General features: G+C 44.6%; 1 protein-coding gene across 2 annotated transcripts; it reads left to right on the top strand.

The window, feature by feature from the left end:
• Positions 1-2312: 2312 nt before the first annotated feature.
• Positions 2313-8668, top strand: cmtr2 (cap methyltransferase 2). Of its 2 annotated transcripts, none has more exons than XM_048547174.2 (2): positions 2313-2389; positions 3326-8668. In XM_048547174.2, the coding sequence occupies exon 2, from the start codon at positions 3330-3332 to the stop codon at positions 5613-5615; it is 2286 nt and encodes a 761-aa protein (XP_048403131.2). In that variant the 5' UTR covers positions 2313-2389; positions 3326-3329; the 3' UTR covers positions 5616-8668. The 2 variants fall into 2 exon arrangements, with proteins under 2 accessions (XP_048403131.2, XP_048403130.2); XM_048547173.2 differs by lacking the exon at positions 2313-2389 and adding an exon at positions 2768-3042.
• Positions 8669-25182: the final 16514 nt, after the last annotated feature.

Below are 25182 nucleotides of genomic sequence, written 5' to 3'. Positions count from 1 at the left end.
TATTCTATAGATGCACCCACAATGCCATTAGGGAAAGAATTCCAAGATTTTGACCCAACAGCAGTGAAGGAATGGTGATATATTAACAAGTCAGGATGATGACTGGCCTGGATGGGAAATTGCAGGTAGTGGTGTTTCCATGTATCTGCTGTCCTTACTGCTCTAGACGGAATGGTCATGGATTTAGAAGATGCTGTTGAATGATTTTTGGCAATGAAAAGTTCAATTGGATTAGCCACTTTGGGGATTAGAAGATTGAAAGCTAATCTCATTTTCACTTCCAGGGTTATGAAGGCGTTTGAAAGGATAAATACTTAGAGTCCATTCCTCCTGGCTTGGGAATCTACAACATGGGAGCACAGCTTCAGGATAGGGGCTGACCATTTCTGATGGGAATAAATTGAACTTTCTTAGCTCAGAGAGTTGTGATTTTTTTCATTCTTTACCCTGGAGGATTGTGAATTTTGAGGGTATTTAAAGCTGGCACAGTCAAATCTTTGATCTCAAGAAATAAAGAGATGTGGTGAACAATGGGAATTGAGGTGGATGATTGACTGACTGTAATCTTAGTGAATGGTGGGCAGTGTTGAGGAGCCAAATGATTGATTTTGGTCTGTGTAGGTTCTCTACAATATAAGACCATAAGACATAGGAATGGAAGTAAGGCCATTCAGCCCATCAAGTCCACTCCGCCATTTAAGTCATGGCTGATGGGCATCTCAACTCCACTTCCCTGCAGTCTCCCCGTAGCCCTTGATTCCTTCTGAGATCAAGAATTTGTCAATCTCTGCCTTAAAGGCATCCAATGTCCCAGCCTCTACTGCACTCCTTGGCAATGAATTCCACAAGCCCACCACTCTCTGGCTGAAGAAATGTCATCTCATTTCAGTTTTAAATTTACCCCCTCCAATTTTAAGGCTGTGCCCACGGGTCCTAGTCTCCCCGCCTAACGGAAACAACTTCCTAGCGTCCACCCCTCTATATACTCTATAATATCTCTGTCCTTGACCCCACCTGGTCTTTTGTGCAACTCTGATCTTTATTGTTCTAACATTTGTGGCTGTGCCTTCAACTGTTTTGGCCTAAAGCTCTAAGAATTCTCTATTTGCATCTTCTGTGATGTCCCTTCAAATGTAATTCTTTGACCAAGATTTCTGACATCTGTTCCAACAAGTCCTTTTGTGACTCTGTTGTAAGCATTGTTTGATAATGCTCCCATGAATCAGCTTGGAATATTTTACTACATTAAAAGTGCTGTTCATATGCAAGCTGTTGCAATGGGATGATTGTAGATTCATTATTGTGGAAGGGTAAAACCAAATGGTTTAATCGTCCACCTTTGTTCAAAGCTAGCTTTAGGATGTCATGTGGTGCTGTCAGTAGGGCACAGTGCCTTTGGGCAGACTTTGGGGATGATCCCTCTAGACACATCTGATTCACAACTCCACAGTCCACTTTTGATCACGTGACAACTCCAGGGACATTCAGAGTGTAGCTTATACGTTTACCAAAAGACCTTGCAGTTGGAATTGGCACAATTGTCTGCTATTGATGGCACTGGGTATTGTTTGGAGAGACTTGTGGAGCAAGGTCCCATCACTGTCATTAGTACCATTAAGTTTGTCTTCACGGCAATGTGTTGTCGTGAGTGGTATGGGTAAGGTGAACACTGAAGTGGCGCTGTCTTCTCAGGACCATCTTCTCACCACTGTGGGGGAATCTGGGGAGGGCCCTGAATGGGAGGGGGGAGGGCTCTGGGTTCTTGGGGTGGTCCGTGAGTTTGAGGCTGAGAATTGGGTGAGGGCTGCCAGTTTGTCGAGAATGGCTAGCAGACGGAGAAATAATATAGAAAACTGTGAACTTGTCTGCTCTGGCAGGAAAAACAGAAAATGAAAACACTTTATTTAAATTGAGAAATATTGCAGAACTCTTGAGGTGCAGAGGAATCTGGGTGTGTCGCTGAATGAATCACAATTAGTTAGTAAGCAGGTGCAACAGGGCAAATGTAATGTGAGTGCTTGTTGTAAGGCGAATGGAATATTGAAGGGTATTGGTAAGAACACCGAGTACACTTTGTCTTGCGTTTTATTTCAGGATGGGCATATTTGTATTAGATGCGGTTCAGAGAAAGTTCACTTAGCTCATCCCGCGGTGAAGGGGTATACCCTGTGCCGGGGGCGGTGTCCCTGTGCCGGGGGCAGGTTATTGGGGGGCGCGGTTTGTGTGTGTGTTTGGGTTGGTGGCTGTGCGCGGTGGGACGTGTCTGTTGAGGGTTGTTCCCTGAGCTGTGGTTTGCTCCGAGCCCTTGTTTCCGTCCGGAAGTCCTTTCCGTGACACCGGCGGCCTGGTTATTCGGCGGACACTGGGAGTCCCGGCGCCGGAGCCGAGGGTGAGGCCGGGGCTGCATCTCCAAGCCGGCAGCCCGGGGCTCGCCGCGTTCAACTACTGCGACTCGAGACCGTTTGCTCGGGACACCTCAACCCCCCCCCCCCTTCACCGGGGACACCCTGGGAGTCACCCTTCACTCCCCCTTTCCCTGGGATATGCCCCACCCCACATACCCGTGTTCCTTTGTAACCCTGTTCACTGAGTTAAACCCCTCACCTTCCCATCTGGGGTACCCCTCCTCCAGACATGCTCCCAGCCCAACCAGATAATCCCCCAACTCTCCTCCACACCGCGCCCCCCCCCCCACGTCTTCTTACTCCCTGCCTGACTTTCTCAGCCTTTTAGAGATTTAAAAAATACTGCAGATGCTGGAATCCCAGGTGAACACGGCAGGCCAGTCAGCATCTGGAGGAAAGGAGTAGTCTGTCCTTCCAGCCTCCTGTTTGCCTGCTGTACTCATCCCTTTGCCTGTCTGTCACACGATGACCCTGTTTGGGGGGGGATAGGAGTTATTTATTAGGTGAGGGGTATCTGGTAAGCGCTGCAGTGCTCATGGTTCTGAGGGGATGTGGGGCTAAAAGGATTCATTCTGAAGGGCCACTACACCCACCACATGAGTTGGAAATCCCCGTGTACAAGTGTGGTGAAGACACAGTAAGATTCAGTTGCCCTGCTCCATATGTTCAAACAGCCTGTCATTTTTCACATGTGAAAACTCATCTAGGAATATTAATCAGTTGATAAATGTCCAAAATTCATTAAGGAAACAAAAAGACTACTTGGATTCTGAATTTGAGGGAGGGGTGCATTGTTGGAGATACTGGAAACAAAGTCTTTTGGCAGGAATTATTGTTCGCTGACGTGGGTCTAGAAAGTGGAGAAAGACATGGTGCAAAGATTAAACTCATGGCAAAATTTCTAATCTCCACTCTTGCAGATCAATGGAGCCCAGTAAAGTGAGGAAGAGGGCAAGTCGGAAACGGCCCCATGTGGAGCATATGGTGGACCTCTCTGAGATGAGCCTCGCTGTTCCTGATGAGATCAAGAAACTTTTCAACAAGAGATTCACCTTTGAGAAGCTCGCTGACCAACCCTGGTGTCTACCTGATGCTGAGGGGGTTTGTACAAGGGAGTCCAAGAGGCTGCAGGCTCTGAAGGAGTCTCTCAACAATGTTAAGAACGAATTAAGTGACAAGGAACTGGAGAAGTGGCATGAGCACACTGCCTTTACCAACCGAGCAGGGAAGGTCATCCCAGTGGTACGGAGCACCGTGAATGCTGAGTTGTGCACGCAGGCCTGGTGCAAGTTTCATGAGATCTTGTGCACGTTTTCCTTGCTCCCACTTGAGGCACTCCAGAATGGGGAGCTGAACTCTGTCCACCTTTGTGAGGCCCCTGGTGCGTTTATTGCCAGTCTGAACCACTACCTCAAGTCCAATCGCATCCCATGTGACTGGAATTGGATCGCCAGTACCCTCAACCCCTACTACGAAGGCAATGACACTGGCATGATGATAATGGACGACCGGCTCATTGCTGCAACACTGCCCTGGTGGTACTTTGGCCCTGATAACACTGGGGACATCATGGCCCATGATTGCCTTCAGGGGTTAAAGGAATTAACTCAGAACGTGAAGGTCCACCTGGTGACGGCAGATGGGAGCTTTGATTGCCAGGACAACCCCGGAGAGCAGGAAACTCTGGTGTCTCCCTTGCACTACTGTGAGACCATTGCTGCCTTGACGCTCCTCAGCCCAAAGGGCTCCTACGTGTTGAAGATGTTCACCCTGTTTGAGCGCTCCTCTGTCTGCCTGCTTTACCTGCTCAACTGCTGTTTTTGCGAAGTCAGTGTCTTTAAGCCAGGCACCAGCAAGTCAGGAAATTCTGAAGTCTATGTGGTCTGCCTCAGATTCAAGGGCAAGGATGCTCTGGGAAAGCACCTTGACCAGCTGGAGATGAGCTTTGGGCCGGATGTTATCCAGAAGGCTGACTTTGTCCGAGCTGCTGTCCCAGAGTCCTTCTTAAAGCAGCTGGAGGAATGCTGCTTTTTCTTTCACAAGTGTCAGACTGACACTATCAGGGAGAACCTTCGGCTGTTTGGGAAGATGGGTGAGGAAGAGGTCAGAGAGCTGGAGAAGAAGCGGGACTGCGCTGCTGACTTTTACCTGCGGCGATTCCAATTGCGTCGCCTGGCCCGGGATGACTGGTTGGTGAAGAGGTCGCAGGCTGGCTGGGGCCTGGCTGGCCGACTGTCTGCGCACAAGAAGAAGAAACTGCACTCCGGCTCATACAATGACAGGATGGACCTGGCCTGCCTGGCCTGGCGAGAAAGGATGTGCAAGGGCCTTCTCGGCCCTGAGGTGGACCAGCACTGCCCTGCCAGTCGGGGGGCTGACTGCACCCTGAGGGACGCACAGGGTCATGCTGACTGCCAGTCCTGGTACATCTTGGAAGGCAGGAGGCTGAGCAGGCTGGTCAGCTCTCCGTTCTGCGATGTGGAGCTCCAGCGGAATGTGGAGGAGGCCATGCTGGAATGTGGTGCAGCACGTGGCACAGTTACGCCTCCTTGTGACTCCTGCACTGTCTATACTGAAGAGCTGGTGCTGTCTGAACTCGCCGCCCTGGTGGCGGAGCAGAAGGGGATATTCTGTACCCACCGTGGTCAGCCAGTGGATTGCCTTGTGATAACGAGGCTGCAGCCCCTCCGAAGCCCAAGGCAGATCAGCGGCTTATATGTCTGGTACCAGAAGGCTACGTCCCTGCTTCCCACTCGGTGCACCATCCTTCATGATGGAGAGCTCTCGTACCAGCAGTGTCTGCTTGATGATGTGATCCATGCAGTCAAGGACTGTAAAGACGGTGGTGCGCTCGTCCTCCCCATCCTCTCATCCTTCACCCGTTTTACAGCTGGCCTGATATTTGTGCTGCAGCACTGCTTTCAAACGCTGGACTTTGTTTGCCCCACCTCATCGGACGCCCTTGGAACCCTCGCTGTGTTGCTGTGCGCTGGCTTTTGTCGCCCGACTGCTGACATCACGACGTTCCTGGCGAGGCTGAGCGACCACATGTGTCAACTCCGGGAGTACGAGCCCGATCAGCCTCTGCAGGTCCTGCAGTTTGTGCCAATGGAGCTGCTGCTTAGGGGAGACCTGCCGAGGTTCCTTGACATGCTGAATAGTGCCGTCTCAAAACAGAGGCTTCACCTGCTCGTCCAGAGCACAAAATAAACAAGCACTATCCAGTTCGTAGGCTGGAGCTTTCTAGTATTGTCCTGTCACTGGTGTCACAGCCAGCACTGTCCAGTTCCTAGGCAGGACTGAAGGACATGCCACTCAATAGCTCTCAAGGATAGACAGTCCCCTTGAAGAGCTCAATCAGCCCTGTAAGAGCAGTGCAAGGAGTAAGCACCAGACATACTCCATCGAGATTCATCCCTCTGTTGATCTCTCAATGTAGTCACTGCTCCAAGTGAGAGACTCACTTAACCAGCTGAAGTGCCGGGAAAAATTGGCGCATTCTCACTTTGAAACTGTAATTAGTTTGGTGCCTTGCAGTCACATTGGGGAAACCTGCTGTGGCAAGTTGCTGACAGTGCCATCTGAGGACGCTGTTCTACAGTGATGGTGATGGAGTTGAATGATTGTTGATGGAGTTGAAGCTCATTTAGATTGTTCTTTCTCACTGGGCTGTTCATATTTTAAATACTGACCAGCCTACCAGAAAGCTCAGATGCAGCCTGTGTGAAGGGTTTATACCAGAGATTCCCTCTGACCTTACCAGCCACATCATCATTGTTTGTCACAGGACACTTTATAAAATTAATTTTGAGATTATTGCTGAGACGCCAGTCCACAGCTGTCAGTTTTTGTTTAAATGCGGCTTGAGAGATTCATTGCTGCCTTCCCTTTTGTCTTATTTTCCTGCCTTTGATTCCTTTGCTTATGTTGTAATGGGGTCGGGCTTTCCCCTGTATCACAGCAAAGAGTAAAGGTGCACCATGAGTATATAGAAATCCTGGCACCATTCACACAAACAGGACATCTGATAGTGATGGGATTACTGCCTCTTTGAGCATCAAGTGTTGTGTTTTGGGCCCAGTGTGCAAGAGAAACCTGGCGACTGCTATGAATTGTATATTGCTGGAGGGGTTGAGAGGGAGGGAGAGCTGTGTTTCCCCTTCCCTGTGGATGCTCAATTCCCCACTATCAACAATTTGTCAAAATCTCTAACCACAGATGTTGTGGATTCTGATTTAAAATTTGGTTGCCCCTAAGGCCCAGGTCGCCAGGCTCACCAAGGTCACGTAGAGACCAGTGAGTTGGAATTGGCCTGCTCACCACCAACTTTGTCTGACTGCATTTCACATGAATGTTCCTCACTGCCTAGTATCCCTGTCATTCAGCATTTGCTGCTAGTTTGCTCTTGTAGCCATTTATTGAGTGCTCCTTCCTGGGTGACGGAGCATGTTACATGTCACTGCCAGCTGGTGGACTGGACTGCACATTGTTTGTGCTCCCTGTCCATTCCTGACCTCTTCCCTCCTTGTTGCCCATCCTTTCTACTTGACTGCTGTACGTCCATTGTAAAGCTGCCATCTTCTAAAACGATGTCCTTTGGACAAAACAAAAACAACAACGCTCTGGGTTGAATGGCCTGCTTGGAACTCACTGTTCTTCAAGGCGTTCACAGCTCTCTCCCTCCAGCAGCATGCAACTCTGACCAGGTTTCTTTCATACACTGGGCCCAAAACACAGCGCTCGTTGCTCAAAGTGGCAGTAATCCCACCCCTGTCAGAGGTTGTGTTTGTGGAACTGCAGCATGATGATAGAGAACGGGACAATGATGAAGCAGCATTTTAAAGCCTGTGTATGACAGTTGAGCAGTGTACTGATCTGTTCTTGACAGTTCCCTTGGTTTGTGTGAATTTAAATGAAGAATACCTTAAGTAACTGATGAGTTACCCCTGGCTGTCTGCACAGCTACTTCACTAGTTGCAATTTCCAGGCCTTTTTGGTGGTGTTGACTTTCCACAAGTTACGCTGTTGTAAGCACCAGCTGAAAAACCCAGCACCTCGCTCTTCCATCACCTGAGCCACGTGTCTGTCACACAGTGTTAAACATATTCATTATCAGGTTCTGTTTTTATTTTAAACTCCAATCTTTGGGCTCAGTGCTGAGGAGGTGAGAATCACGTGCGCACATCTCAGGGATATAGGTCCTGCTGACCATTGCTTCATGTTCTTGTCAAATACAGACACAATACAGAAGAGTGAACTGCTGCATTTAAATTCTTTGTGTGTATAATGTGTATAAATTGTATATTTTAGAGTGAAAGTATTTTTATGTTTTGTTCCCATCATAATACGTTAGGAACAGTCGGTGTCTGGTCACAACAGAGAACATAGAAGAGTTAAGCCAAGGTGCACGGTTTAGATTTCTGCAGCATCTTTGAGTCACGACTGCATCTGATTCCTGATTTTTGAATTGCTAACGCTGGTGAACCTGTAATAGCTCTGTCAGTGATGAGCTGGGGTTCTGAATGTATTAGCTGGTTATTTTGTAGCTGAATAACAAACTTATCATTATTTAATGGATTTGGAGGCATCACAGTTTCTCTCACTGCAGTCCAGATGTCTCATGAAGGTTGCCTGAAGGAGTGTGTCAGACATCTTGAAGTCTGAGCTTGTAGGATGTTGTTTACCTGAAGAGGAATGAACTTCGTTCTTTGATTAAACCTAGAACAGGTAGGTCATTCCCAGCAAGTATGGTGGTGGTAATGTTGATCTAAGTGTCCCAGAGACAGGATACAGGAAGCCATTCAGCCCATCATGTTGATATTGGCTTTCAGAACCAATCAGGTTAGTTTCAGTTCTCTGCTTTTTCCAACTGCATTTAATCTGTTTGCAAACTTATAGGTTCCTGAAATTTAAACAGACAATGTGCCTTTAAAGAATTCTTTTTTTTTTAAAAACCTTCCCTACAAATGGTTAGTTACTGGACCAAAAGCAATTATGGGCATATAACAGAATTCATTGCCTCAAATAGATGTAGAATGGCCTGAAAAATAATTTTTTTATTTCAGTTCATTGTATGATGCAGGATTGAGATTATGCACTTTGTTTTGTTACAGAGAAATTGAGAAATGAAACAACAAGGAATTGTGACTTTATTTTGTATGTGATTTCAAATTCACTATCTATTTAGTTAGACTTTGGAAATTATTCCTTGATTGAAATCACATAAGATCAACAATTTACGTTTGAGATAAATTTCAAACTTTTTTTGTTCAGGGAACAATTAAAGGTCTTCAAACCAAACAAGATGTTTGTATTCTTGTGTCTGTTCCATCATTCACCTTAGGTGCTGAAAAATGAAAGTATTTTGGTGACTATTGTTCCCGTCACATTGAGGGAAGTCACTTCTGTGGAGTGAAAATATTTACCCATTAGATACTGCTAGGACAGATACAGCATGGGTTTAGATATAGAATAAAAGTCTCTCTACGTTGTCTCCCTCAAACAGTCCCAGGGCAGAGACAGCACAAGGTTAGGTACAGAGTAAAGTTCCCTCTATTCTTTTAAACTGAAAGTAAATTGAAATTAAATCTGTCTGTGTAGTCCCCATCAAACAATCCCAGAACAGGGACAATACATGATAAGATGTAGAGTGAAATTATCTTCACTCTTTTAAACTGAAAGTAAAACTTCATTCCTACTGTCTCTGACAAAAACTCTCAGGACAGGTAGAGGATCCTCCAAACTGAAAGTAAAGTTTGTCATACTCTTAAGTTGAAATTAAATCTCCCCCTGCTCGTTTGAGTTGAAAGTAATGCTCTTATTACTTTAAACTAAAAGTAACAGGGTAAAGCTGCCTCCACGCTGTCCCCATCAAACACTTATAGGATGGGTACAACACAGGATTAAAGTTGAGTAATCCTCTCTTACTCTCTCTCAAACTGAGAGTAAAGCTTTTTCTGTACTGTTGCCATCAAAACATTTGAAGGAGAGGGACAGCGCAAAGTTAGATACAGAGTAAAATCCTAATTTCTTAAACTAGAAGTAAATGGAAGGTGAAGCTCCCACTACTCTTTTAAACTGTAAGTAAAGTTCTCCATACACTGCCTCCATCAAACACTTCCTACAATGTCTTAAATCAAACACTCCCAGAACAAAAATATCCTAAGGTTAGATGTAAAGTGCCCTCTATTAATTAGGAAGTAAAGATCCCTCCACACCGACCCAAGCAAACACACAGGGTAACCACAGCAGAGGGTTAGGTCTAGGGTTTCAGTTCCGTTTGCACTGTCCGATCCACTTTCCCAGGGAAGCCAATCTCAGAAGATTGTTCCCTCTGTTGCCATAGGGCTGAACTGAGGGAAAAGCTAACCTCATGGTTTTGTGTTTAGCCTTGTAGTCAGAAATGGAATCCATAACTTTGTAAACTCTGTTCACCTTGGTGCTGTTAGCAAGCTGAGGAGATCCTCATTCCATTAGCAACTGGATTTGAACCTCTGCCTGAGAAGGGATTGTGTCTTTCCTAGAACTAGAGCAGTTTTACTTAATTGCTCTGTCACATGCAGTAGGAAGACGTGAAATTTCTGCAGTTCACTGTTCAATGTGCTTCAGAACTGCAGCTCTAGTGTAGAAATTTTCCTGCAAGCATGTGACTTAGCATTAGTCAGTGTAAAAAAAAAATTGCCTTTGAACCTACGATGGAATGATAATCTTTTCTCTCTTGGAACTGAAAACGCCTTATTGATGGAGGAGCTTCAATATCAATGTCTGCAGCTGAGTACTGAATAATATTTCAGTCTGCCTTCTGTAGGTGGTAGCATCTCTATGTTTGGGGATGAGGATGAAAGAAGAGTCTCAGTTCTGTAGGGAATGCTGTTCAGTGATTGCGGGCATAAGAGTGTGAGTTTGACTCTGCTTATCACTGAGGTGTACTAGATCCTGGACTGTTGAATGCTGGTGCTGCACACCTCAACTAGGATTTCATCCATTGCGTGGCCATCTGGTGCAGAAAAAATCTGATGAGAAGGAAATCTTGAAATGCATTGCTATCTCACCACACTTCAAACAAAAATTGTGTTTGACTCCTTACTGTCCTGGCCGCTTGTATTTAATTTTGCATTCATATTCCATCATTGCCAACCCCCTCACCACCGAATGTGGTCTCTTATTATTACTACGTAATGGGCCATCCCATTGTTATTTTAAATACTAATTCATTCATTCATGGTCTTTTGTATGTGAGGATGACTCTCTTTCACTCTCCAGGCTAGTCTGTAGGTGGCTGTACAGACTGATGTGGCTACTGCAGGCTCTGTCACACTTGGGGATGTGTGGTGATCATGGGAAGGGGATGGATGCAGCATTGGTGTGGCAGTATACTCCTTTCGCTGTGTTTGCCCAGCTTCCATTTTATCCTGATAGCAAGTCTCGAGGTGCTTGCTTCCTCCCCGGATGCTCCGCCTCCATATGAATCATTTTGAGCCAGTGATAACCAGGTATCGCTGGGGATGCCACACTTCGCCAGTGAGGCTTTGAAGTTATCTCTGAAGTGCTTCCTCTGTCCACTTGGGGCTCACCTACCGTTTCAGAGCCACGAGTAGAGCACCTGCTTGGGGAGTCTCAAGTCAGTCATGCGGATATTGTGCGCAGTCCATTGTGGCTGCTGTTGGAGCAGACAGTATCTCTGCTGAGGCATTCAAGTGGGAAGGCAAACAGCTCCTGCTGCACTTACATGCCCTTTTCTGCCTTATCTGGAAGGAGGAGAGCATCTGGGAGAGCTCCGAGATGTCACAGTTGTGAGTATTTAAACACTGGATGGTATAGGGCTGGCCAGTTTTCCAGTTTAGAAACAGGTCACTTTCGTAAGATAATAAAATGTGAGGCTGGATGAACACAGCAGGCCAAGCAGCATCTCAGGAGCACAAAAGCTGACGTTTCGGGCCTAGACCCTTCATCAGAGAGGGGGATGGGGGGAGGGAACTGGAATAAATAGGGAGAGAGGGGGAGGCGGACCGAAGATGGAGAGTAAAGAAGATAGGTGGAGAGGGTGTAGGTGGGGAGGTAGGGAGGGGATAGGTCAGTCCAGGGAAGACGGACAGGTCAAGGAGGTGGGATGAGGTTAGTAGGTAGCTGGGGGTGCGGCTTGGGGTGGGAGGAAGGGATGGGTGAGAGGAAGAACCGGTTAGGGAGGCAGAGACAGGTTGGACTGGTTTTGGGATGCAGTGGGTGGGGGGGAAGAGCTGGGCTGGTTGTGTGGTGCAGTGGGGGGAGGGGATGAACTGGGCTGGTTTAGGGATGCAGTGGGGGAAGGGGAGATTTTGAAACTGGTGAAGTCCACATTGATACCATATGGCTGCAGGGTTCCCAGGCGGAATATGAGTTGCTGTTCCTGCAACCTTCGGGTGGCATCATTGTGGCAGTGCAGGAGGCCCATGATGGACATGTCATCAAGAGAATGGGAGGGGGAGTGGAAATGGTTTGCGACTGGGAGGTGCAGTTGTTTGTTGCGAACTGAGCGGAGGTGTTCTGCAAAGCGGTCCCCAAGCCTCCGCTTGGTTTCCCCAATGTAGAGGAAGCCGCACCGGGTACAGTGGATGCAGTATACCACATTGGCAGATGTGCAGGTGAACCTCTGCTTAATGTGGAATGTCATCTTGGGGCCTGGGATGGGGGTGAGGGAGGAGGTGTGGGGACAAGTGTAGCATTTCCTGCGGTTGCAGGGGAAGGTGCCGGGTGTGGTGGGGTTGGAGGGCAGTGTGGAGCGAACAAGGGAGTCACGGAGAGCCACTCACTCGAAGGTTGCAGGAACAGCAACTCATATTCCGCCTGGGAACCCTGCAGCCATATGGTATCAATGTGGACTTCACCAGTTTCAAAATCTCCCCTTCCCCCACTGCATCCCTAAACCAGCCCAGTTCATCCCCTCCCCCCACTGCACCACACAACCAGCCCAGCTCTTCCCCCCCACCCACTGCATCCCAAAACCAGTCCAACCTGTCTCTGCCTCCCTAACCGGTTCTTCCTCTCACCCATCCCTTCCTCCCACCCCAAGCCGCACCCCCAGCTACCTACTAACCTCATCCCACCTCCTTGACCTGTCCGTCTTCCCTGGACTGACCTATCCCCTCCCTACCTCCCCACCTACACCCTCTCCACCTATCTTCTTTACTCTCCATCTTCGGTCCGCCTCCCCCTCTCTCCCTATTTATTCCAGTTCCCTCCCCCCATCCCCCTCTCTGATGAAGGGTCTAGGCCCGAAACGTCAGCTTTTGTGCTCCTGAGATGCTGCTTGGCCTGCTGTGTTCATCCAGCCTCACATTTTATTATCTTGGAATCTCCAGCATCTGCAGTTCCCATTATCACTTTCGTAAGACTTTTATTTGCCTCTCTTTCTGGATCTTACTGTAACTGTATGATTGGGGAGGGTAAAACTTGTGGTGTTGCTGATGAAATGGAGTTTATTCTAGAACGTAGAACTGTATAGCACAGGAACGAGCCCTTTAGCCCGCAATGCTGTGCTGAACATGAAGCCAAATTAAACTAATCCTTTCTGCCCCTCCTTGGTCCATATCTCTCCATTCTTTGTATATTCATGTGTTTATCTAAAAGTCTCTTCAATGACCCTGTCATATCTGCCTCCACCACAACCCCTGGTAGTGTGATGCAGACTCCTACCACTCTCTGCATGAAAAACTTGCCCCTCACATCTCCTTTGAACTCCCCCCCCGCCCCCAACGTTAAATGTATAGCCCCCAGTTTTAGACATTTCAATTCTGGGGAAAAGATTCCAACTGTCAACCCTATCTATGCATCTCATTATTTTATAGACTTTCATCAAGCCTTCCCTCGGCCTCCACTGGTCCACAGAAAACAACCCAAATTTTTCTAGCCTCTCCTTATAGCTTATACCCCCTAATCCAGGCAGCATCCTGGTAAACTTCTTCTTCACCTTTTCCAAAATCTCTTCATCCTTCCTGTAATGTGGTGAACAGAATTCAATGCAATACTCTAAGTGTGGCCTAACTACAGTCTTATAAAGCTGCAACATAACATCCTGACTCTTGTATTCAATTTCCCAACCAATAAAGGCAAGCATGCCATAAGCCTTCTCTACTACCCTGTCCACATGTGTGGCCACTTTCAGGGAGCGATGGACATGAACCACAAGAGCCCTTCGCACATCAATGCTGTTCAGGGTCCTGCCATTAACTGTATTCTTTTCCTTAACATTTGTTCTCCCAAAGTGCAGCACCTCCCACATATCCGGATTAAACTCTGACTGTCATTTCTCTGCCTTTACCTGCAACTGATCTATACCCTGCTGTATCCTTTGACAACTTCTACACTATCCATAACTCCACTGATTTTTGTATCGTCTGCAAACTTACTAACACACCCATCTACATCTTTGTCCAAGTCATCTACATTATATATATGTGTTCAAAAGGCCTGTTTCTTTGTATCTTGAACAAAAAAAGTGGCCAAGTTATCATTTTTCACTTGCCAAACATTTTAGCTCAGAGAGGAAATTGAGTGGATAATTACAGAATTCTGAAGTGTACGGAGTAAACATTCAGCTGATGTGGCACGAGTGCTGACTCAGTAATCAATCAGTCCCTCTCCCTCCTGTCTTTTGCTCTATCCTTAGTCCAACTGTATTTTCCCCTTTTCTTGTATATATCCAGTTCCTTTGTGAAATCTATTTAATCTGCTTCCACCACCCTTCCAGGCAGTGTTTTCCAGGTCATTTTAACTTTCTGCATGAAAACTCCAAATTTTACTTCTTACTGTTAATCTCTCTTTATCCGCTATCTGTATCGACCAGTTACTAATCTTCCTGCCAGTGAGGATAACATCTTGTTATTTGTCAAACACCCTCTAAATTACAAACATCTCCACTAAACCTCCTGTAACCTTCTCAGCGTCAGAGGACACTGTTCTATCACAGATTACTATTTTCACCGATGTGCCTGCCCCACCCACATACAATTTCTGTGGCATCTTTCACAACCACAGAATGTACCTAAATAGATTACAGTCAACAAAGTAGTTTTGATGTTTAATTATTATAGTGATGCAAAGAATCTCATTGATTCGTCTGGCTTATTGACTCTGTCATAACACGTTGCCAAACATCATTTATTCAAGGGAGTGTTTCTTCTGCATAAGTTTTTCTTGTGTAATCATTAACCAGGGTATAAGACCCACTTGCCTGAGCTGCTGATGTGACCCAATGAGATCTGGCTTTGACTTAGAATGCTACACAAGGAAGTTTTAGTTTGTGTCATTCCTTCTTACTAAGGGCTCTTGCTTACCAAGCACAGTGGCTCAGTGGTTAGCACTGCAACCTCACAGCACCAGGGACCTGGGTTCGATTCCAGCCTCGGGCGACTGTCTGTGCGGAGTTTGCACATTGTCCCCATGTCTGCGTGGGTTTCCTCCCACAGTCCAAAGATGTGCAGTGTAGGTGGATTGGCCATGCTAATTTGCCCGTAGTGTTCAGGGGTGTGTGGGTTATGGCGGATGGATCTGGGTGGGATGCTTCAATGGGTGGTGTGGACTTGTTGAGCCAAAGGGCCTGTTTCCACACTGTAGGGAATCTAATCTTAAAAAAAATCTAAGTCATCTGTGGGACCTGTCTGCCAAAACTGCTCAAGCTGTGGGAGGAAGTGGTTGTTGCAGGAAAAGAAAGGAATAAATTCTTTCTCTCTTCCCTGCCCCATCGCTTAGCCAAACTTTAAAGTCAGGTGAAATGTATGGGGAGATGTGATCCAATTTTCCCATGTGCTTGTTTAAAAGTTTTCTTTTTGTTCTAATTTGGACACATGCAACCTTTTACTTAGGCCTCAAAGATCATCACTTTCCGGCCTACCAAAACCCAAACTATACATTTTAAAGGACTTTCGTGTGGTCTGTGTATCACATTTCAAAAGTACTCCTGGCAACAATTATGTTTTTCTGATTACCACTATCCACTCTGTTGACTCATAAAGTTTGACTGTTCCTAGCAACTCAAAAGAATGCCATAGGACAGCCACAATCATCTGCTCCATGCATTTTTCTATGTGTGTCATAGAATTCCAACAGGGCAGATAAAGACATTTCACTCATCAAGCCTTCATCGACCATCCAAAGAGCATCCCTGCTTCTGAGCAAGGAGAGCTGGGTTCAAGTCCCGTCTGCTCCAGAGGTGTGTAATAATTTCTCTGAACAGTTCTGAGGAAGGGTCATCAGACCCAAAATGTTAACTCTGACCTTTTCTTCACAGATGCTGCCAGACCTGCTGAGCTTCCAAAAATTTCTGTTTTTTGTGTCTGAACAGGTTGTTTAGAAAGTATAAGTAGGTTGGGGCCTTACTTTATGTATCAGTGTTTGGGAGCACATTTTTGTACTTATGTGCATACCTCTGACAGTTGGCCGATATCTTTGGGTACACTTTCTCTATGTGTGAGTGTGAAGGATGTTTATGTTCTATAATTCCCTGTCTGTATTTTTGGAGAATGTTTCTTTCACTGGATGTACCTTCATTTGAGGCTATCACCTTGATTCTCTCTTTGCTTTTTACTTTATCCTCTGCAGTCATACGTCCATTCATGTTTCCATTGTTGGGTTCTCTGCTCCTTCAAATCCCAACTCCAAATGTTCTCTACTCCTCCTTCCTCTTCTCCCACCATGATCCCAAGCTTGACTCTTATACAAATCTATAGCTTCTATGTGTCTGTGAGGACCGACTGAGGCTCTCATCACTGCCAACAGTGTTACTCCTCCTATTATATATATATATATATAGAATGGGAAAACCTAGAAATAAAGATCAGGCCATATATATATATATATATATGGCCTGATCCTTATTTCTAGGTTTTCCCATTCAAAATCTAGGTTTGCTCACAAAGCCCTGTTACATACATGTTTGTAGCAAAGCTATGCATTTAAGCGTTAGATTTTGTAATTTTTTCGTATTATTGCTGTTGGCTAAATTTCTTCCTGTCTCACGGTGATCATGCCAAAGTTTGCAGAGAATGATTTAGTCATTGGATTTGGCACCCAGGCCCAATTAGTGCGCAGGAATGAGGCGCCCTTGCTATTTTGTTTTGGAAATGATTAAATTAACTTGTCGAATTGTTGTCTTGTTAGAGGGCTGAATACACCTTGATGCTGAACTATCCTGGCTACCAGCTGCTGCAAGCCATGAATAAAAACTGAAAGTATTGATAAACCTCAACCGGTCTGGCAGCATCTGTAGAGGCAGAAACAAAGTTAGTTCTTCTGATTCTGAAAATGATTCTTCTCCAGAACTATGAACCTGTATCTCCATGAACAGCTGACAACGATCTAATTTGATCAAGAGCACCCTCTGGTGGTTTGGTAGAATTGGGGTATTGCAGGTGAGATGAATACTGCACCCTCAGCAGAACCACAACTCTCAGTATTTGTATAAAGCTTTTAACATCGACATAGTTCAACATTTGATGTTTAGCCATATAAGGAGGTATGAGGAGTTGTGACCAAAAATATGACACTGCATAGTCTGTTTCTACCTCCTTCCCAAAATCCACAAATAGGATTGTCTGAGCAGACCCGTTGTTTCTGACTGCTCCTGCCCCACAGAACTCATCTCTTCCTAACCTGACTCAACTTTTTCACCCCTTGTCCAGTCCTTTCCCACTTACATCCGTGAGTCTTTAGATGCTTTACGTCAGTTTCAGAGTTTCCAGGTAAGGGGTGCAGGTGCCTCCTGTTTACCCTGGACGTGCAATCCCTTCACAGGTCCATCCCCCATCAAGATGGTCCCAGGGCTCTCAGCTTCTTCTTGGAAAAAAAGGCCTGAACCGTCCCCATCCACCACCAGTCTCCACTGCCTGGCCAAGCTTGTCCTTACCCTGAGCAACTTCTTTAACTTCTCCTACTTTCTTCAGGTCAAAGGGGTGGCCATGGGCAGTCATGTGGACCCCAGTTATGCCAGTCTCTTTGTGGGACACATGGAACATTTCTTGTATCACCCCAACTTCAAGCCCCACTCACAACTCTCTATTTGGTATATCAATGACATTATTGGTGCTTCTTTCCTCTCTTGTTTGGAATTAGAAAAGTTAATGCATTGAGCTAGTACAACACATCTTCAGGAATCAATATAACCACCAAGCATTGGAGTGATTGGTGAATGGTATTTCATAGTTGTTGAGTATGTTTTAATCATTTTCTGATCAAATATATACTGATAGGGATATTCTTTTAAAAGTCTCAAACACAGAAGAGTACACCAGTAAACACTTCTATTTCCTACAGTGTTTTCTTGATGGCCTTTGAGATCAAAGAGGTGTACTATGTGGATGGAAAGTGGCTATACGGCCCCTGGTGCCCAGGCTAGTTTGTTGCTGCAGCAACTCAAAAAACTAATCCCTGTCCTCCACACTCTATACTTATAGCTCTTTATCTTGTTTTACTTCAAATCCTGATCTAGTGTTCTCATAACAGATGGCCTTAGACTCAATTACTCCCTATGGCAAAACATTCCATACTCCTACAACTCATTCTGAAGAAATTTCTTTTCGGCCTCTTGCTGCCAAAGTTAAATTGGTGACCTCTCATCACCAATCAGAGGAAATAATACTCCCCTATTCAACTCGCGAAAACACTTCATTTCAAAGAAAAGTTCTATTAAGTGTATACTTCAACAACATATTTGAAAAGGGAGCATTTACAAGGCTATGGGAAAAGAGCAGGAGAATAGGTCTAAAGGGATTGCTCTTTTAGGGGGGTGACACTGGCATGAGAAGGTGAATGACCTCCTTCTGTGCTCTAAGATTCTACAAGATTTTCTATTTGCCTCTGGTAGCTGAATAGAAGTGGTTCCCATTATGTTCAGCGTTTCTGTTTTCTGCAGCTTTTTTTCTTATTCTGGTAAAAATACATTGTATTTTCTCTTCGGTTTCAATGATTTCAACAATGGAGTGCCCATTATTATGCAGTCCTCTATCATAATGGCCCTATCTTTTGGAACAAGTTTTTCATAACTTCTCATCTCTTTTATTCAATGCTTCTTCTGAAAAGAATACAAATTGTTTCCTTTTCTGATGAAAGGTCTAGGCCCGAAACGTCAGTTTTTGTGCTCCTAAGATGCTGCTTGGCCTGCTGTGTTCATCCAGCTCCACACTTTGTTATCTCGGATTCTCCAGCATCTGCAGTTCCCATTATCTCTGAAACAAATTCTGTTGGTTGGTTTTGCTACAGCTCAGAGTATTGGAAACATTGGAATTCTCTGTTTGTCCACACTCTCCAAAAACCTACACTTATATCACATCTTTACAGCAGTGAAACATTTAAGGCACTGCACCAACATAGTATAAAACAAAATTATGGGATGTTAAGTGAGGTAACCAAATGTCTGGTCAAAGAGTTAAATTTTAAGCAGGGACTTCCCCTGGATGTGAGTATTACAGATAAGACCAACATTTGTTGCTAATTCCTAATTTCCCTTAAACTGAATGGTTTGCTGGGATAGTTGAGTATCAAACACATTACTGTGGGTTTGTAGACCAGACCATATCAAGATGGCTGATTTCCTTCCCCAAAGGAATTTTAGGAACCAGATAAATTTTTGCAATAATTCATGGCCACCATTACTGAAACTAGAGTCATACAGTACAGAAACAGACCCTTCGGTCCAATTCGTCCATGCTGACCAGGTTTCCCAACCTAAATTAGTCCCATTTTCCTGTGTTTGGCCCATTTCCCTCTAAATCTTTTCCACGCATGTACCTGTCCAAATGTCTTTTAAATGCTATAACCATACATGCAACTACCACTTCCTCTGGCAGTTCATTCCATATACTCACCATCCTCTGTGTGAAAGATTTTCTCCTCAGTTCCTTTTAAATCTTTCTCCTCTCGCCTTAAAATTATGCCCTCTAGTTTTGAATTCCCCTAGAGGATGAACAACCAAAAAGATGGCTAAGGATTTAATTCAGTGACTATCTAAAATGCCTGTGTGAACTACAATGAGTCCTGAGCAGAATCACGGAATGTCACATCTGAATAGTGCCAAGGGAACTTCAGACAGTAACTTTCAAAGAAGGATATGCCATTTAAAAACTGAACTGTGATTTCTCGTGGTTCTACTGAAGATGGCAGGCATGATATGATTTGAAAGAAAGGCTGTCTTGGAGGAAAGATGTTTATATTTTATCCCTACAGGAATACACAAGGCAAGGGGTTAAAAACTAACTACTCTCTGTATGCTAGAGTGCAGTTTGGTCTTTAGCCGCTCTTCCATGTGCATTCCTGGAAGGGTAAAATGGTGTGCTGGTTTGCAGTTTAAGCTCCACTGTGCCAAAGTGTGCTGTGAATGGAAATAGCTGAGAACTTCCTCTAGAAACCCCAGCATGTTCAGATAACAAAATAAAGTCATTCTTATATGCAAGAGTACAATATAATACAATGTAGCCCTTTGGCTAACTAAGCCTGCACCAATTCCTAATCCTTACTTAGACCTACTACTTATTGACCATCTGCAGTTTCTATCCCTTTGTTCACCTCCGATTCATGTGTTTTTCAAGATACACCTGAAAGATTGCTAATGTACCTGATTTCACCACCTCCACTGGCAGTGTGTTCCAGGCACCCACCACCTGCTACATGAAAACTTTTTGCTGCACTTGTCCCTGAATCTTCCACATCTCCCCTGTGGCCTCTTCTAGTTAACCTTTCCACCCTTGGAAATGTCTCTGATTTTATCACTGAAAACTAGTTATTAGAAAATTCACTGTTGAAGGAAACTAGACAAACTCCTTTCAGCTGATTACAGAATCAAGCATTTCCAAACAACTACCAAATTTATGGCTGCAACGTTTCACAGTCAATTTGTCACAGATAGGCCAAAGACCGATTCTGTTATTATATTTTACTTTTTGGGCTCACCTCTTACTTTTAATCTGTCTGCACTTGTATGTTTTGTTAACTATTCTTGTGTTAATTGCAGAAAAACTCACCTTTTCCTTAAGTCAAGAACGACATGTTAAATTGGCTCTGACTGAAAACATACATTTTCTTGAAGAGTGAAAATGATGGAAGGGATAATTTTTCAATGAAATTAAGGTTGTGTTTACATAAGAGAGGTGTTGAATGAACAAGAGTTACTCTTTACTCAATATGTTCATCTTCACCTGGAAGTATAACTGGAATAACTGCACCGAGGCTGGTATCCCGTCACCAAATCACCCTTTATTTGCATGTGGGGAGTCCTTGACACTGATCCAGCTTCCTCAGAGGTAGTTCTCAGATGAAGAGAGCCTCTGACTCTCCTTATCTGTCAGCCAGGGCTCCTTAATTGGACCAGGTTAACAGCCCTAATCAAAGAATACATATTCTACGAGGTCCACTTGGCTAACCTCATCACAGTCACTATAATAATCATTTGGGGTTATCCTGTCTGGAATTGTAAAGAAATTTAGGACACTTATCCAGGAACCTGTCGTAACAAGAGGTAGATAGATTCTTTCTGTGCAAGGGAATCAAATGTCATTGGGAGAGATAGGAACAAGGAATCTGAGACAGCACGATCTTATTGAATGGCACAGCAGGCTTGAGAGGTTGAATGGCCTACTTCTATTCTATGCTGCTTGGCCTGCTGTGTTCATCCAGCCTCACATTTTGTTATCTTGGATTCTCAAGCATCTGCAGTTCCCATTATCTCTCTACTTCTATTCTTGTTTTGTATGTTTACAACTTCTTTCATTTCCTATATTTAATTCCTTCTATGCTTGTGTGTGTTGTGACAATCATCCTCCAGGTTTTAATGCACGAGGAAACCATACTTCAGTCTACCCTAAGGAGTTCCCTGAGGGTATTTTTGTATTGGACTGCACAATCTGAGGATTGGAGAATGCACACCAAAGGCTATTTCAAAAGGAAAACTTAATTTTGAAAAAAAAAATCAGCTTAAGCACAGAAAATAAAAAGAAAATTATGAAAAATATTCCTCTTCCTCCCCCTGTGTATAAAACCACACAATATGGGAAAAGCTAAGAAAAGAGATTCATGTTACTCTTGCTATGTGCAAATTGACTGTCGAAGGTTTCATGCATAAAGAAGTGCAGATCCCTTTGTACTCCCAAGGCTACATAATCAAATTTTATTAATGCTCTTTCTTCTCATATGTGTAAATTTGTAGTTTTTGAAAGTGAGATCCCTGATGCTAAAGTATTCTCTGAATTGCTAATGATCAGTTGTCCCTTGATATTAATCTTTCTGAAAGAATTTCCTGGGAGAATTTTGTAATTTAGGTATTACAATGGGGAGGCGATGGCCTAGTGGTATTATCACTGGACTGTTAGTCCAGAGACCCAGATAATGTTCGGGGGACCTGGGTTCGAATCCCACCATGTCAGATGGTGGAATTTGAACTCAATAAAATGTCTGGAATTAAGAATCTAATGATGACCATGAACCCATTGTCGATTGTTAGGAAAAACCCATCTGGTTCACACATGCCCTTTAGGGAAGGAAACTGCCATCCTTACCTGGTCATGCTGACATGTGACTCCAGACCCACAGTAATGTGGTTGACTCTTAACTGCACTGTGGACAATTAGGGATGGGCAGTAAATGCTGCCTAGCCAGCAACAACCTCATCCTGTAAATGAATAAAGGAATTACACTCTTGAAAACTGCAACATATCAGGGAGGAGGCAAGTTACCTGGATGCTGTTTTTCAGGAGGCAATCACACCCCTTAGATTAACTAGCTTGAATTTGGTCAGTGGTCAGGGACAGGAGGGTGTGACAATGAGAAAGACAGGTAGAGGGATCCAGGAGGAGCCTGAACCCTTGAAAGTTTTTCGAACAGGCTAGAGATTCTTCCTCCCTGTATGGATGACAGAGGAGGCTGTAGGGATGATGAGCAAACTGACCACAGCACCATGGCACAGCAAGCCATTCAAGAAGGGGGAGAAAAGAGAAATATTGTTTAATTGAGGATCATATAATCAGGAGAATAGATACTGTTCTTTGTGGCCAGGATTGACAGTCCCGAAGGCTATTGTTAGTCTGGTGTCCAGGTTCAGGAGCATCTCATCTGGACTGCAGTCGAACTTGGAGTTGGAGGGGAAGATCCAGTTGTTATGGTCCAAAAGCATATGTAGAAACAGGATGGAGGATCTGCTGAGGGAATATCGGCAGCTAAGGGTTAAATTAAAATCTCCAAATTACTGCCTCAGCCACGAGTAAATTAGAACATGGGCCAAAAGATTAAAAAGGTAAATGTGTGACTCAACCATTGTAATGGGAGAAACAGGTTTAATTCATGGGACATTGAGACCAGCAATGAGAAAGGAGGGAGCTTTTCCGATGGCCTGGGCTTCATCTGAATCATGATGGGACCAGAGTCCAGGTGAATTGCGTAACTAGGGATCTGGATAGGACTTTAAGTTAAACAGTGTGAGGGTGGGTTCAGTTGCATGTAAAATTATAGAAAGAAATTGAAGGATGGAGGACTCAGGAGAGATTATTAAAGTGCTCAGAACAAGTAATAGGACTGCGAGTATGGAAAAGGTCATGAATCTATTTTCATGCACAACAGATACGGAGACAACTATGAGAAGGGGAGCACTCAATGCAGGACTGAGGGTGTTGTATTTAAATGCACACAGCATATGAATCAAGGTCAATGAGCTTGTAGTGCAGATTTGAAATTGCTAAGTACAATGTTTGTGTATCAGAGAGACGTGGCTGCAGGAGGATCAAGGCTGGGAACAAAACATCCAAGGATACACATCCTATCGAAAGGACAAACATGTAGGCAGAGGGGGTGGGGTTGCCTTGCTAATGAGAAATGAAATTAAGTTGATAGCATGAAGTGATATAAAGTGGGAGGCCATAGATTATCTGTGGGGTAGAGTTATGGAACCACAAAGGGAAAAAAAAAGAGCCTGATGGGCATTATATACAAGCCTTTCAGCAGTAGTGAGAATGTGAAGAAGAAAATAAACCAGGAGATAGAAAAGGCATGTAAGAAAGGCACTATTATTGCAGTTGTGGGGGACTTCAATGTGCAGGTGCACTGGGAAAATCATGTTGCTAGCAGACCCTAAGAAAAGAAAGTCATGGAATGTCTACAAGATGGTTTTTTTGGAGCAGTTTGTGGTAGACCCCACTAGGGAGCAGACGATTCTGGATTTGGTAATGTGCAATAAGAGACTTGGTTTGGGAGCTTACAGTGAAGGAACCCCTAGGGGGCAGTGACCATAATATGATAGAATTCGCTCTGTAGTTTGAGATGGAAAAGCTGGAATCAAATGTACCAGCATTACAACTGAATAAAGGCAATTATGAAGACATGAGGGATGAGCTGGCCAGAGTTGATTAGAAAGGAAGACAACAACAGCAGGAGATTCTGGAGGTAATTCAGGAGGCAAAGCAGAAATTCATCCCAGGAAGAAGAAACAACAATAGCTTACAATGGAAGTTAGGGACGGCATAAGAGCAAAAGCAAAAGCATAGGTTGTGGTGAAGGTTGGTGGAAAGCCAAAGGATTAGAAGGCTGTTAAACACCAACAGAGGAGAACTATAAAAGCAATGCAGGGTTGGGGGAGAGGGTGGGGTAGATGCAAGATGAGAGTAAGCTAGCTAGAAATATTTGTAAGATTTTTAAAAAAATCTAAAAGGTAAGAGAAGGGCAGATAATGGATCACTTGAAAATGAGGCTGAACAAGTACTAATGGGGAAGAACTGAATAGGTACGTTACATCAATATTCACGGTAGAAGACACCAGCAATAAACTGGTGGAGAGAAGTCAGTGTAGTGACCATACCAAGAAGATGCAAGAGAAGCTGTATGGTCTGAGCTGGATAAGTCACCTGGACCAGATGGACTACTTTCCAAAGCTCTGAAGGAGCAGGCTGAGTACATCGTAGAGGCATTGGTGGTAATCATTCAGGAACCGTTGGAGTGAAGTAGGGTCCCAAAGGACTGCAAAATGGCAAACGTAACACCCATGTTTAAGAAGGGTTGCAGGCAGAAGTCAGAGAACTATAGGCTGGTTAGCCTGACCATTGGTAAGATTTTAGACTCCATTATTGAGGCTAAGATTGCTGAGTGTTTGAAAGTGCAGGGTAAAATAGGGCTGAGTCAGCATGGCTTCATCAGTGGGAGGTCATGCCTGACAAATCAGTTAGAATTTTTTGAGGAGATAACAAGCAACCTAGACAAAGGACAGCCAGTGAACACAATCTATTTGGATATCTGGAAGATATTTGACAAGGTGCCACATAGGAGGCTGCTAAATAAGATAAGCACCCATGGTGTTACGGGCAAGGTACTTGTATGGATAGAAGAATGGCTGACTGGCAGAAGGCAGAGAATAGGGAAAAAGGGGCCTTTATCAGGATGGCAGCCAGACACTAGTAGAGTTCCATAGGGGTCCATTTTGGGACAACAAATATTCACTTTATACATTAATGGTCTGAAGGAAGGAACTGAAGATATTTTTGCTCAGTTTGCAGATGACATAAAGATAGTTGGAGGGGTAGGTATGTTGAGGAAGGAGGGAGACTGCAGAACAACTTAGATCTGGAGAGTGGGCAAAGAAGCGGCAGGTGGAACACAATGTGGAACGTCTGAGATTATGTACTTTGGTAAGGAGAATAGAAGTGTGGAATATTTTCTAAATGGGGAAAGGCTTCAGAAATCTTAAGCACAAAGGGACTTGGGAGTCCTAGTTCAAGATTCCTCTCAGGCAAACAGGCCGGTTCATTTGGCAGGTAGGAAGGCAAATACAATGTTA

This window comes from Stegostoma tigrinum, chromosome 16 (assembly GCF_030684315.1).
Source record: "Stegostoma tigrinum isolate sSteTig4 chromosome 16, sSteTig4.hap1, whole genome shotgun sequence".
NCBI lineage: Eukaryota > Metazoa > Chordata > Chondrichthyes > Orectolobiformes > Stegostomatidae > Stegostoma > Stegostoma tigrinum.
Note: the sequence above shows the minus strand (reverse complement) of the source record. Positions and strands in the feature narration are given on the sequence as shown.

Bases quoted from the DNA above. Each gene is read 5' to 3' on its own strand.
- cmtr2 (XM_048547173.2), top strand. From the start codon at position 3,002: ATGAGTTGGAAATCCCCGTGTACAAGTGTGGTGAAGACACA. The intron at 3,043-3,325 runs GTAAGATTCAGT...CCACTCTTGCAG, and splicing joins ACAAGTGTGGTGAAGACACA to ATCAATGGAGCCCAGTAAAG.